Genomic DNA, 13,923 nt, shown 5'->3' on the forward strand with positions numbered 1-13,923 from the left:
TTGTTTTCCTCGAAATTTTTCTCTAATGTGGAAATGAATTTGAAATCGTTCTCCAATTTTTTTTTAAATTTCTATTACAATTCGCGAAAAAAATTGGTACTGCAAATTACATAGTAAAGGACATAATTATTAAAAATAAGTAAACAATTATTTTTAAATTAATAAACTAATTACTGTTTTAAATAACAGAAAACCGCTAAAATTTTTATTGAACTTCTTTTCTAAATTTATTTGCAACTTAAAATTTCTACTATTTAAAATAAAATATTATTTCCATTTAATTATAAATTTTCTTAATGGAAAACAATTATTTTAAATTATTTAAAAATTTCTAAATTTTAATTTAATTATTAATTTAAAACTTAATTTTAAATGACCCAAAAGTTTTGAACGTCTAAATGAACAAAATTCATTTATTTATTTTTTAAATTCAAATGTTAAAAACAATATTCCGTCACTTATTAAAAAATAAATTATAGTTTCAAAAAGTTTAATTTATTTTTTTTATATACAAATTTTGAACGTTCAACTGAACGAAATATTTTTTATTAAAAATATTTTTTAATATTTTCATTAATTACTGATATTGGAATAAAAATTAAAAATTTAAATTTGACATTTAAAAACTTAATAATAAATTTTTTTGTCCAATAACGCAAAATTATACAATAATAGTAAAAAAAGTAAAAATAGTAAAAAAATATAATAAAAAAGTATATAATAAAAATTTAATTTCTAGAAGAAATAAATAAATTTCGGTCATTAGAACGTTTAGAATTTTAGGTTGAAATTTCCGTCTTAGTTTTTTATTGCAGTTAACAATTTTGAAAAATTTAATATAAAAAAATTCTTTTGTTTATTTGAACGTTCCGAATTGTTTGCACTTATCGTTAATTTAATTTAATTAATTTCAAAATTGCAAATAAAAACGAAAACTAAAAATTGTTTCCCTCTAAAGCAGAAAAATTAGGTCAACATATTATTAATTACAAAACTAAAAATAATCACCCAATTCCGGTCTATTAAATTGATAAAAATCACTATAAATTTAAAAGAAAAAAGAAAAAAACTGCGTGGCGCAAGTATCACGTGATAGAAATGTTTCTCTTCGCGAGATATCACGAGAAGAGAGCGTAAGAAGAAGAATTTTACACCAGTATTGTCCAGTTTTGTTTATAATGGATATTTCACATTTTCTGGATATTTATTGAGAACGAAAAAGAAGAAAAATAGAGAGAGAGAGAGAGAGAGAGAGAGATTTCAAATCGATCTTTTTATCTCTGCTAATATAAAATTTACGATTAAACTTGCACAACACACGATAAATGCGGTCTACATAGCAAAAAAAAGAAAAAAACAACTTTTTTTTTCCCCCAAGAAGAATATTGTTTTTAATTATTGGCGCCATATTACATCCACTATTAAAATCATAATAAATTTTATTTATCTCAAGAAATAATGTTTGCCTTATAGAAAAAAAATTCAAAGGAATAATTTTTAATTGTTGGATTTCAATTACGTTCAATTATTTGTTTAATTCAATTTTTTTAGGGATTAAAGAACGAATTTGAAAAAATTAAATAGAAAAGGATTGAAAAAAAATTTGCGTTTACAAAATGCGAAAACAAATTTTTATGTCTCTAAAGTTTTGAACTGTTAAACGAACGAAATTAATTTCTTTCTACTTCAAACTATTAGAGACACGTTCCAAAAGAAGCAACGAATTTAAAAATAAAAAAAAAATTTTTCGATTAAAATTTCCAACTTTTTCGTCAAAAACTTTCTTTTCAAGTCGAAAAAAGTATTTTCAACGGTTATTATACGATGATTTATCAATACAAAGTATCTAAAAATGCGCCTACGTTTGCTTAATTGCTTTTACTCCTCGGATTATCGCTCGAACGATATTTTACCTGCAAAAGAATTTGGCTTATTACTTTTGAAAAATCCCATATATACAAGCACAACTCATCACCTCCCACCATAATATAATTAGTAAACCTTTTATACCTTTCAGGCAAGAATTGTCATTTTCTACCCTTGAAAATCTATCAGTTTTACTTGAGTCTTCAAATAGTGCGCTTTTCTATTATGCCCGGAACAAAAGTACAAATATAGTTTAACGTTAATAAAACGTTTCTTTTTATCTGTAATTTTAACTTTTTAATTCAAAATTCAAGATTAATTAAATATTAATTAATTAAATTACCAGTAATTTTCATTTCTTATTTAAAAATTGAAGATTGATCAAATCTTCTTACCAGTAATTTTAACTTCTTAATTAAAAATTCAAGATTCATTAAATCTTCGTTTTTAATAAATTATTTTTTATAGTTTTATTCCTTACCCCACTTATTCACCTCTCTTGTGTCTAAGGAAAAGTGTTATTTTGTGTATTGTGTTGCAAAAAAATTTTTAACAAAATCTACAATTAAAAAAAAGAGAAAAGATGAATCAAAATTTAATATTGCCTTCGCGAATATTGGTGAGTAATTTAGCAGAAAGTGATATTAATTTGATATTTTAATCAAAAAGTAATTTTCGAAAAAAATATATGCTCTTCCTACTGGGAGAAAAGTAAAAAAATAACTATTGTAAAACCAAAATTCCAAAAATTCTAAACGTTCAAATAAACAAAATATTGTTTCATTATAAATATTTTCTAAAATTATAAACTAAATTAAAAATCAAAAACGTGAATTAAACATTTTGAAACTTTATAAATTAAATTTCAATAAGTGACGCAATACATTATTACAGTTGAATTTAAAAATAACCCTAAAGTTCAGAACGTTCAAATCAACGAAATATTTATTTTTTTTTTGCAATAAGAAATTTGTTTATAAAAAATATATATTTTATTAAGAAAATATTTAGAAAGTTTTAAAGTAAAAATTTTTTAAAAAATACAAAAACCAAAAACGTTAATTAAATATTTTGCGCAACATTATAAATTATTTTTTACTGGAATTATTATATAACTATTTTAATAAAATTGGAATTTGAAAGAGGAAATAAATACCTTTCATTGATTTTAATTTTCAAAACTTTTAGTATATTTTATGTTTTCGATTTTTATTTTAATGAGTAATTCATAAAATATTTATATCGAAAAAATATTTCGTTTAGATGAACGTTCAGAATTTTTTTTAAACATATTTGAATTTAAAGAAAAAATAAATAAATTTTGTTCATTTGAACGTTTAAAATTTGTAATTCAAATATTTCTAAAATTTTGCACGTTCAAATTAGGAGCGACAATAAATTTGTTAAAAATATAATATTGTTTTCAATTTTTGTCTATAGTAATTTTTGAAATTTATCAGAAAAAAAATTTGTTCTTTCAAAGTAAAAAATTAACGAAATTAAATTCAGTCACAAAAAAAAATGAAGAAAATAAATTTTGTGAATACTTAATAAAAATAATGAATAGAACTAAAAATAAATTTACATTTTTCGAAAAATTTAAAAATGACATCGAATTAAAAATCTTAATTCAAAAAATTGCCGATTGAGTATTTAGGCTACTGAACCAAATCCAAAAAAAAACAATTCGAATGTAAAACATAACAAATAAAATTCACCAACAATGTGTACCTAATTAAAAAAAATTTTTTTTTTGATTTTTCTCTCACATTTTCACATTTTTAGAGAGAATTCAATTTAATTTTCGAATTTAGCGCTTAAATAAAAATTTACCAACAAAAGTGAATAAAATAAATTCTTCTGTTGTTTCTCTGTCCTTATATTGATAATTGTCGTTTCTTTATTGTTTTCACGAGTTCAATGACCGACAGATTCTTAATTGTAATTTTACTTCAGTATTTACGAAAACGCTATAATATCAAGTTTATATAGCTTTTGACTAAATTTTTCAAAATTTTAAATAAAATTAACGCATTTTATTTTTTAGTGCATTGACAATTACGCAGTAAATATTGACAATTAACGAATATGTCAAAATTCGATATAAATAACAATTCATCAATAATTCATTCAATAATAAACGTTCCTATGGTAAATGATTCTTATTGATATAAATATTCCCTTTAATTGCGTCGAATTGTGTAAACAAATAACGTCAAAATTTTTTTGCCTATTTCTATATGTCAACTTTTACCATTTTTCAAAATCAATTTTACAAAAATTTACTAAAAAAAAGTTACTTTGAAAATGGTAAAATTTACTCTAAAAAATAGTAAAAATTCAGAAAGTCCAGACATTTCAGTTTTTACTGCGAAAGTAGAGAAAGTTATTTTATTCGTTTTTTCCCGGAAAATAAATTCTAATTTCCAAGAAGGAACAAAGCAATAATTTTTTTTTAAATGTAATAAAATAATTAAAATTTACTAAAAAATAAATAAAAAATGTGTAAAAAATAAATTATAAATAAAAAATCAGTAAATAATAAATAAAAAATAAGTAGAGAATAAATAAAAAATAAGTATAGAGAATAAATAAAAAAAAAAGTAAAGAAAAAATAAAAAAAAAATATTCAGCAAAATTGATATTGTATTTTATAATTAAAATTAATCACAATTTTTTCTTATCAATTACAGGATCACGCGATCCTTCCAAATTACAAGAGAGTTCACACATTAGCGCCGAATTCAAATTTGGAATTGGATTGTGCCTCAAATACAACCCTCCTGACAAGTGTCAGTTCATTCAACAGTCAGGTGGATTTAATTGAGGAGAGGAAGAAAAATTTATCCATTAACGAAAATCAAAAATCAACGACAAAAAATTACTATGCTGAGAATTTGAAGATCAATCATCAAAATCCAATTACAAGAGCACAAATTTACGATCCATTGGGCAAAGGATCTGACACTAACTACAAGCAATTAGATCCACTTTTAAAAGATTCACAATCTCACGATAATAAAGATATCATGGAATTGGAAAATGCAAAGGACAAGGTCTCATTTCAATTTGGAAGGGGGTCGTCGAAAAAAATTAGTTTCTACTCTAAATATGCCACACAGGTATGTTACACAAAAATTAATCCAATTCAAAATTTTAACCATTTTTTGCATTCAGTCGAACCTGATAAAGTGAGACGATAAAGGATTTGGTTCCTTTTTAATGGGATTTGTCTCATTTATAAGATAGAATTAAATTTTCCGCATTATAATTAGAATTAAAATTATAATTAATGATTACAATATAAGAATCAAAATTGTGATTAAAAATTACAATTATAATCAATAATGACGTTCATAATTAAAATTGAACTAAATATAATTGCACTGAAAAAATTACTTTTTCAATTAAATTAAATTTCAATTCAATTAAAACATTAAACCAAATAATTTTTATTTAAATTAATTACACGATATTTGTCTATTATCAAATAAATATTACATTGAATCAAATACTTATATTTAATTCAAATAAATTATATTTAAATTAATAATAATTTCAGTAATTGAAGCAAATACCATTTAATTGACTCAAATATTTATTTGATAATAGTCAAATAATAGTTTATTTGAATCAAGTAAATTTTTTTTCAGTATAATATTTATAAATTAATAAGAGAAAGAAAAATTTATTCACTAACAATAATTAGAACATGAATAGGTATTAAAGCTTATAATTATTTAGAGATAAAAAAAATTGTACCTAATAAGTATTTTTTCTGTTTACATTTTTTAAAAGCCATTTTTTTTATTCCAAAAAGAAAAGCGTTCAGCTTCACATAAGGAAAATTATAGCATTAATGTTACATCATCAGATAACGTAAACATTGTGCCATCTGGCGGTTTTTCATTAATCTACAATAAGTATTTCCAAAACCATTGGCAATAAAAAAAATCGAATATAAAAATTAAAAAAAAATTATTATAATAATTACAATAAAAAAAAATAATTATAATTGCAAAAATAAAATAAACAAATCATAACATAAAATATAACAGCAAGGATGACAAAAATAACAATAATAATAGTAGTAATAATAATAATAATGATAATAAATAAATGAATAATAATTATTATTATTGTTGTCATTTTTATTATTATTAATATTATAATATCAATTATATTATTATTATTTATTAACATTAATAAATGAATAGGAGTGGAAAAATTATCGAATAAAATATTAGATAAATTTATCCATGAAAAAGTAGAAAAAAACAGTCACTATTTCCTACAATTGTGAGTAAAAACTAGAAGTAGATATTTCCTTCTTGTAAGAAGAAACATTGTTCTTAATACTATTAAACTGGTTTATCTTGGTTTTGTCATTCAAGGAACGACATTGGAAAGTTTCCTTCTTTAATATAGAAAAAAGATTCAAAGTTTCTCATATAAACAAACAAAAAAATTTGCAAAATTTCATAAGAAATTTCCCTTTTCAAAAAAACAAAAAAAAAATAGTAATTTTTCTGTAATCGCCCAGTAAAATGGTACTAAAACTTTTGAAAGAGATTTTTTTCAATCAAAAGTAAGTTATTTTCCTAAAGTTCAAATGAACGGATTTATTTTTCTATAATATTAAATATCTTTAAAAGTCAACTGAAATGAAAATTAATTAAAAGTAAACATTTACTTAATTAAGAATTAATTTCTAAATTAAAAAATTTCAATTTTAAAAATTAAAAAATTAGGTATCAAATTAAAAATATTGATTTAAATGTAAAAAGAAAAAATTTATTCACTTTAATAAAGAATTTGTTGTTATAAATTTAATAAAAAAATTTATTTACACTAGTAAGTAAAATTTTTTCCAAATTAATAATTAATGATCAATTGAAAAATTATCAATAATTATAAATATTGAATAATTAACAATATTAAAAACCGAAATGAAACAAAACTTTTACGTCAGATTGTACTTTCAGTAGTACAAGTGCGAGTAAAGGCAGCCGTAAAACACAGATATATATGTATAAAAACATTAGAATTTCTAATTCCTTATGTAATTTTTTTATATTTTGTCCAAAATAATAATCAATTTTCAAATAATTTCCCACTTACATAACTAAAAAGAAAAGGAACGTAAAAAAATTGAATTTCAATAAGCAATAATAATCAGTCCAAAATTACAAAATAAAACAAAACAAAGACAATAGGAAAAATTTATTCAATATTTTCCTTCATTTTTCCTCGCATTAATTTTTCTATTTTCCTTGACTTACATAAAAACCAAATACTTTCCCTCAACAATTTATTATAATAAATTCAAGTATATACAGAGACTGTTTAAAAAAAAATAATTGTATAGAATTTAAAATATTATTTGTTTAAAAATCAATAAACGCAATAATGAGAATTATTCAACAAACAATAATTGAGTTAAAAATTATTCAATACGCAGACAATAAATACAATTTAAATAATTTAATAAACAATAAAAAAAATGTTAATAATAAAGTTTTTAAATGTAAAATTAAATTTTTTTATTTCTATCAAAATAAGTAATTTTTTGAAAGTATTTTTAATAAAAAATACTTCGTTCATTTGAACCTTCAAAATTTTGCTGCTTACAGAAATAATGCACGAATTCATGCAAATATACGAAAATTATTTTATAAGTCACGTAATAATTCTAGGAGCAATTTTTTTTTCATATAAATAGCACAATGAGTCATTTTAAAATTCGGTAGGTTCAAAATGAAGCCATTAAGGTCAATGATTTGAAAAGAAAGTGCGTAAAGTTTTTTTATTGAGAGTGAATTGAATGACAGATTCGTATTTGTTTCCATAACACTGAATCAAATAATTTATAATATTTTTTAATAGATGTACGTACATTTATTTAAAGAATATATTTATTGTTTTATGTCTTACATTTTAGATTATTTTTAATAATATTTTATCTCATTTTTAATGATAATCAAGATCATTATTATTGTTGTTGTTATTATTATTATTACTCCTATTATTATTGCTTTTATTATTAATTACGTTAAATTAAAATTTAATTAGAAATTTCAATTTACAAACAGAAAAATTTTCTTTACGAAAACAGTTACAGATGCATTTATTGTTGATGCACCTGATTATCAAATAACAACTATCGCAATTACTTCACTTAATTCAATATAACGCTATTTGACGAATAAAATTCCCTTCTAATTGAACTCATTGTTTTTATTACAATCAGAATGTGTCGGATAAAAATACCCCAATAAAATAACAATAATGCTATAAATTTTCCAACGACATGTCAGATAATTTTTATATTTATATAAAAAAAAAAACTTTTATTAAAATTAAAATTTTTATATTACCTATTTTCTGAGAAATTTATAAGAAATTTGCAAATTTTATCAAGCAATCAAGTTGACATAAATTAATCATTAATTTAAAATTCTACTTTTTTCTAATTTAAAAAATTTAATTTTACTTTTTAAATCCTGTTTCCATTAATTTAATTATTTATTTTACATTCTCACTAAAAATGAAAAGGTATTGCTTATTTAGATAAATTTATAAAACGTTAAAATTTGAAAAAAGAAAACAAACAACATTGAAAGTTCACATTACTATCTGCTTTGAATTAAACCCACGTGGTGAAAAATTAGAGTCAATGTCAAAACTGACGTTCTTTCTTCGATTGCATAATTCGATATATCGATTCACTGTAAATTGATTGGTTCATTCTGATGGCGCGAGTAATTTTCCTACCAGTTTGCAACCAATCATATTCCAGCAAACACGATACACTACATTTTTAAACCATAAAGCAAATATTCTCCTAATATTTGCAATACCAAAATTTGTAAATTAATTTAATTATGTTCCAAAAATTTTGAACCTTCGAATGAACGAAATAAATTTTCACAAATCACTCACTGAAATTAATTAAAAAATTACTCACTCAATAAAGATATTAATTAAACTCTGAAACTTAATAAATTATTTTTTAAAAATAAAATTTGAATTAAAAAAAAAATTAATTTTGTTCATTCGAAAGTTTGGAACTTGAAGGACATATTTGACAACAATAGGATATATTTAGAGCTAAGCATTGAATAAACGATTCAAACAAAATTTCATCTTTCATAATCATATATAAGAGAAAATTGTCCATGCTCTATAAATAATACATGAAGAAAGTTAGTACGTATATATAAAGACGAAATCTAAAATAATCACATCATCATTATTTTTCATAAACGAAAATTTCCCCCTAATTTCAAAAATTATTTCTTCCTGTCGACATTGAAAAATTAAAGTACATGAAGCACAATGAGAAAAAACGTAAATACATGTGAGAAATAAATATGAATCGTATATGAGTACTGACAATAATTCGCAAATGATGAACGCGTCTGAAGAAAAAGAAGGGGTAACCGGCGCGGCCCCCAGACCAGTTCCTATATAAGTGAACAAACGGTCCATGAGTGTCAATAGCTTATAATATTCCGTGACACCAAAAACTTCCACTACTCAATCGCGTGTCAATCAAAAAACAATTAAATTTTCCAATCGATATATTGTCCATCATCAAATATATTTATGATACCATCATCCGATAATTCTAATCAATAACATTGAACTCGTGAATTCCAAAAATGTATTTCTAATCGATATATTTTTAAAGTTCAAAACAAAACAAATTTGTTTCTTGCACTCAAGTATTACTTGTTTACGTCAATTATATTAAAAAAATCAAGTAGAGATTTAAAGAAACATTTCTGAAGTTTCTTTTTCCAAAAAAAAAGGAAAATAGCAAAGAAAGGGATAATAAAAATAGATCAACATGAAGATTCTTTTACGAGCAGATACTCATGTGAACATTCAAGTACCGATTAATGCCCCCAAGGCAAAATGTACTGTTTCTCAGGTAAATGGTCAAAAATTGAGATTATCTCTTAGAACCAAGATTATTGTTACCAAAAATTTTTATAGTTTAATTTGGGAAAAAGAAAGAGAGAGAGGGAGAAAATTAATGAACATTTGTTTCAATTCCAGGTTATGGCTGCACTTTCAGTTTCTCTGGCGTCAATGATTATTGGATATTCAAGTTCATTTCCATCAGTAGCAGTTCAATCCATGAACTCTACCGAAACCAATACACCTTTTAAAGTCGACGATGAAATTGTAAGTACTGAGCTTATTGCACAAATTTTCATTAACAAGGCAACAATCCAAACAGTTACCATAAAAAATCCGTATAATTAAAAAAACAAAATTAAAAAAATAAACAAATCAGTAGATTTTTAAAGATTTATAAAGATCTGTACGTTCAGATGAACGAAATCTATTTAATTCTTCTTCTTAAAAAAAATTTATTGCAATAACATTGCGTCAAGTATTAAAAAAAGGAAATTATAAAGATTCTAAATGTTTAATTATGTTTTTGCTTTTTACAATATAGTTATTTTTGAAAATATTTATATTGGCAAAAAATTTCGTTCACTTCAATGTTCAGAACTTGTGGATCATTAAACTTAGTAATTATTTTGCTACCGGATTATTTGAATTTTTTCCCTAATTATGACCTAATGGTAAAAAAGAATAAAGAACATAACATTTATTAACTTTCATAGTAAACCCTAAACTGTTAGGAATTTCCGCTTCTGCATTTCTGCTTGGCAGCTTTTACTATTTCCAGAGTAAGTTTTACCCTTTTCGAAGTGAATTTTACTAAAAATCATTAAAATGTACTTGGAACGTAGAATTTACTCCGAAAATAGTAAAAGTTGCAAAGCCAAAAAGCGCCAAACTTCCAAACAGTTTAGTTTTTATTTCAAAAATAGTAAAGTTTCTTATTCGATCCAAAGAATCAGAACAGAAAAAATTTGCATATAAAGAAATTACAATTTACAACAAAACCTCCATTGGAAAATAAGAATTCATTTTGAAAACACAAAAAAATGAGGTGAAACTTAAAGAAGGTATTTACAAACAAAGAAAAGATTTTTGGAGAATATTTGACCTATAGCAATAATTATAACAATAAAATAATGGGTAATTGATGAAAGTGATTGAATAAGAAATATGATTCGTGTTTAGTAAAGACACACCGATTATTTTTCTCTTTTTTTTTGACGTCATTCTATACATGCCCCTTTGCTGACGATTCTAAAAGCTTAATAGAAGATGAATATATTAAAAGCGTCACAATAAAAACCACTTGACGATCACACAACTCAATCAAAATGTTTTAACGTAAAATAAATGTATTTTCAATAAACCTCCACTCCTTTACAATTACGAGCAATAAAATCAATTACAGCCATTGCTACAACATTTTTCGTAAAAAATTATTGCAAATTTATACAATTTTGTTTTTCAAAACAAAAAACAAAATAAACGAAGACGCGACGACAATCTAAGTTCAGATACAGGAGAAAAAACAGAAGAAAACGAAAAGATTTGAGGACAAAAAATAGTGAAAGAATAAGAGAAAGAATAAACTGATTATAAAAACCGATTAAAAATTGATTAAAAATTTGATTTTCGTGGAACTACCTGAAAATTGAAGATTACATTCCACAGGATGTTATATTGCACGATGATAGAATTAAACGAGAGATGAGGACATAATAGAAGCTCAATGGATCTTGTACTCAGTACTATATTTAGTTTCTCTTAAGACAACTTCCTTCCTATTAAAAGACTCAACAATCTTTTTCTTATTCTTCTTTTTCTCGGGGGGAAAAGAATTTTTTTCATTTCGAAACAATTATGAAAAAAATAAGAGAATAATTTCCTTTTGAAAAAACTTTGTCATCTACAAAAGAAACATTTTTGCTTATTATGCAGAAAAAGTTCCTTTTCCACAGAATATATATGTATTAGAAAAATTGAAAAACAGTGTAGAGGATCAAAATTTTCAAAAAGCTTTCTGTACAAAAGAAATTGCAACAACAAAAAATTGTAACAAAAGTATAGTAATTGTAGAAAAGTATAATTTTCTGCACAGTGTGAAACAAAATTTGTAAAAACAATACAGAAATCTTCCACACAAAATATGCAGCAAAATTCTAAAAGTAATGCAGAAAAGCACACTTTTCATTAATTCACTGCACAATGTACAAAAAAACGATTTTTTCTTCATACTTTTCTCTATACTAGAAAATTGTTACTTTTATTAAAACAATGTAAATATTATGCTTTTACCAAACACAGGCCTCGGATCGACATTAACGAGCAAAAAAAGTCACTTTAGTCGATTAAAAATAGAAAAAAAATCGAAAAAGTCGTTTATTTAATTTAATGTTGTCACAAACATTTTTTTTTTTTGTATTTCCCTGATTCTTCACTGATTTCTAAATTCAATTAACCAAAACTTGTATATAAAACAATAATCAAATTTTTGAAGAATTTTAATTATAAATGTTTTTTCAAAAATTCTAAAATAGTTTAAAAACTTTAATTTACTTTGTTCGAAGGTAATTAAAACTTAAAAAATTATGATAAAACAATTCAAAGAATTAGTTTTTATTATAAATATTGTAATGTAATTTTTATTTAATCTAATTTTTATTCAAACGAATTTTTGAATTAGTAAAACAAAATATTAGGAAATTAGCCGAATTTTCGAATTTCAAAATTTATATTTCACTAAATTTTTATTTGACCATTTACATTTATTCATTACTTTCATTTTTATAAATTTTATTTTCATAAATGGAATTATTTTACAATTATTATTAGTACTATTATTATTATTATTATTATTATTATTATTATTTTTATATAATTATTTCGATCATTTTGCAATTTCAATCAAATGACAATTTGTAAAAATAAAAATTCGGGAAAAATTCTTTTAAATAAAAGAAAGTCAAATAGAAATTCTCTTTTTAAATTAAATGTAATTAAATATAAATTCTATTTAATAAAATGCTCCAAAAATTCAGAACGTTCAATTAAATGAAATATTATTTCAAATATTTTCAAAAGTTACTGTGATTGCAATAAAAATCAAAAATGTAAATTTAACAATTTAAAATTTCATAACATAATGTTTTAATAATTTTGATAATTAATTTCGAAAGAGACAATAAATTTACAATTACAAACAATTGAAAAATGTCTAAAAAATTAAAATTTAGTAAAATCTTTGAAAAATAATTGAAATTTGATAAAATCTTTTCAAAATAATTGAATTTTTAAAAAATATATAAAAAATTATCAAATTTTCGAAGAACTTCAATTATAAATGATTTTTCAAAAATTCTAAAATAGAAAATTTTAAAAAATTTTAATTTACTTTGTTCGAAGGTAATTGAAACTTAAAAAATTATGATAAAAAAATCCTAAGAATTAGTTTATTATAAATATTGCAATGTAATTTTTCGAAGATAATTAAAAAATCTTTGTATAATTTAAAAAAAATATATTTTTTTTTTGAAGAATTTTTATCAAAAATTTTGAGTATGATTATTATTTTCTCCAAAACGTTAAAAATAATTCTAAAAAATTTTAATGTTATTATTTCGTGTGTGTATTTGAATTTTTGGAAATATTAAAAATATTGAATATCGAAAATATTGAAAATAATTGAATTTTGAAAAATTAAAACGTAATAATTCAGAGAATTACTTTTTTTAAAAATTATTATTATTTTAGAACCTAATTTTCATTAATTTTCAACATTTTTATTGAATTTACACTTGAAATTTTTTAATTTTTTTAATTCATTAAAATTTTTGAGAATTCAATTATTTCCAAAATTTTCAATTAAAATTCTTCAAAAGTTAATTTTCAAGAATTGTAATAAAATACTTTAAATAAATAATTTATTTTCAATTAAATTTGATAAAATTTCAATTATTAAAAATCTTTTCAATTGTAAATTTAAAAAATTTAATTAGAAATTTATTCAAAAATAAATTTCCAAATATTTGTCTATTATTAGCTTTTCTCAATTTATAGAAATTGAAATAAGTTGCATTTTAGACTAAAAAATATGGTATTTTGTCGCAAAATTTGGAAGAAAAGTCTAAAAAGTCG

General features: G+C 22.1%; 2 protein-coding genes across 6 annotated transcripts in view; one reads left to right on the forward strand and one right to left on the reverse strand.

Annotated features, from left to right (window-relative positions):
- The window catches only part of LOC122507800 (RING-box protein 2), a 43,246-nt gene that overhangs the window by 18,699 nt on the left and 10,624 nt on the right, over positions 1-13,923 (reverse strand). The window lies entirely within an intron of this gene.
- The window catches only part of LOC122507799 (facilitated trehalose transporter Tret1), a 31,273-nt gene that overhangs the window by 10,074 nt on the left and 7,276 nt on the right, over positions 1-13,923 (forward strand). For 2 of the 5 annotated variants that reach the window (XM_043620709.1, XM_043620706.1), the window contains exons 2-3: positions 4,560-4,988; positions 9,931-10,059. In XM_043620709.1, the coding sequence (XP_043476644.1) occupies positions 4,560-4,988; positions 9,931-10,059 (558 nt within the window). Of the gene's footprint in view, positions 1-2,239; positions 2,486-3,830; positions 4,018-4,559; positions 4,989-9,574; positions 9,803-9,930; positions 10,060-13,923 lie in introns of those variants that run through there. The other 3 variants (XM_043620708.1, XM_043620707.1, XM_043620710.1) reach the window with 3 other exon arrangements.

Source organism: Leptopilina heterotoma, unplaced genomic scaffold (assembly GCF_015476425.1).
Source record: "Leptopilina heterotoma isolate Lh14 unplaced genomic scaffold, ASM1547642v1 Lhet_51, whole genome shotgun sequence".
Classification (NCBI taxonomy): domain Eukaryota; kingdom Metazoa; phylum Arthropoda; class Insecta; order Hymenoptera; family Figitidae; genus Leptopilina; species Leptopilina heterotoma.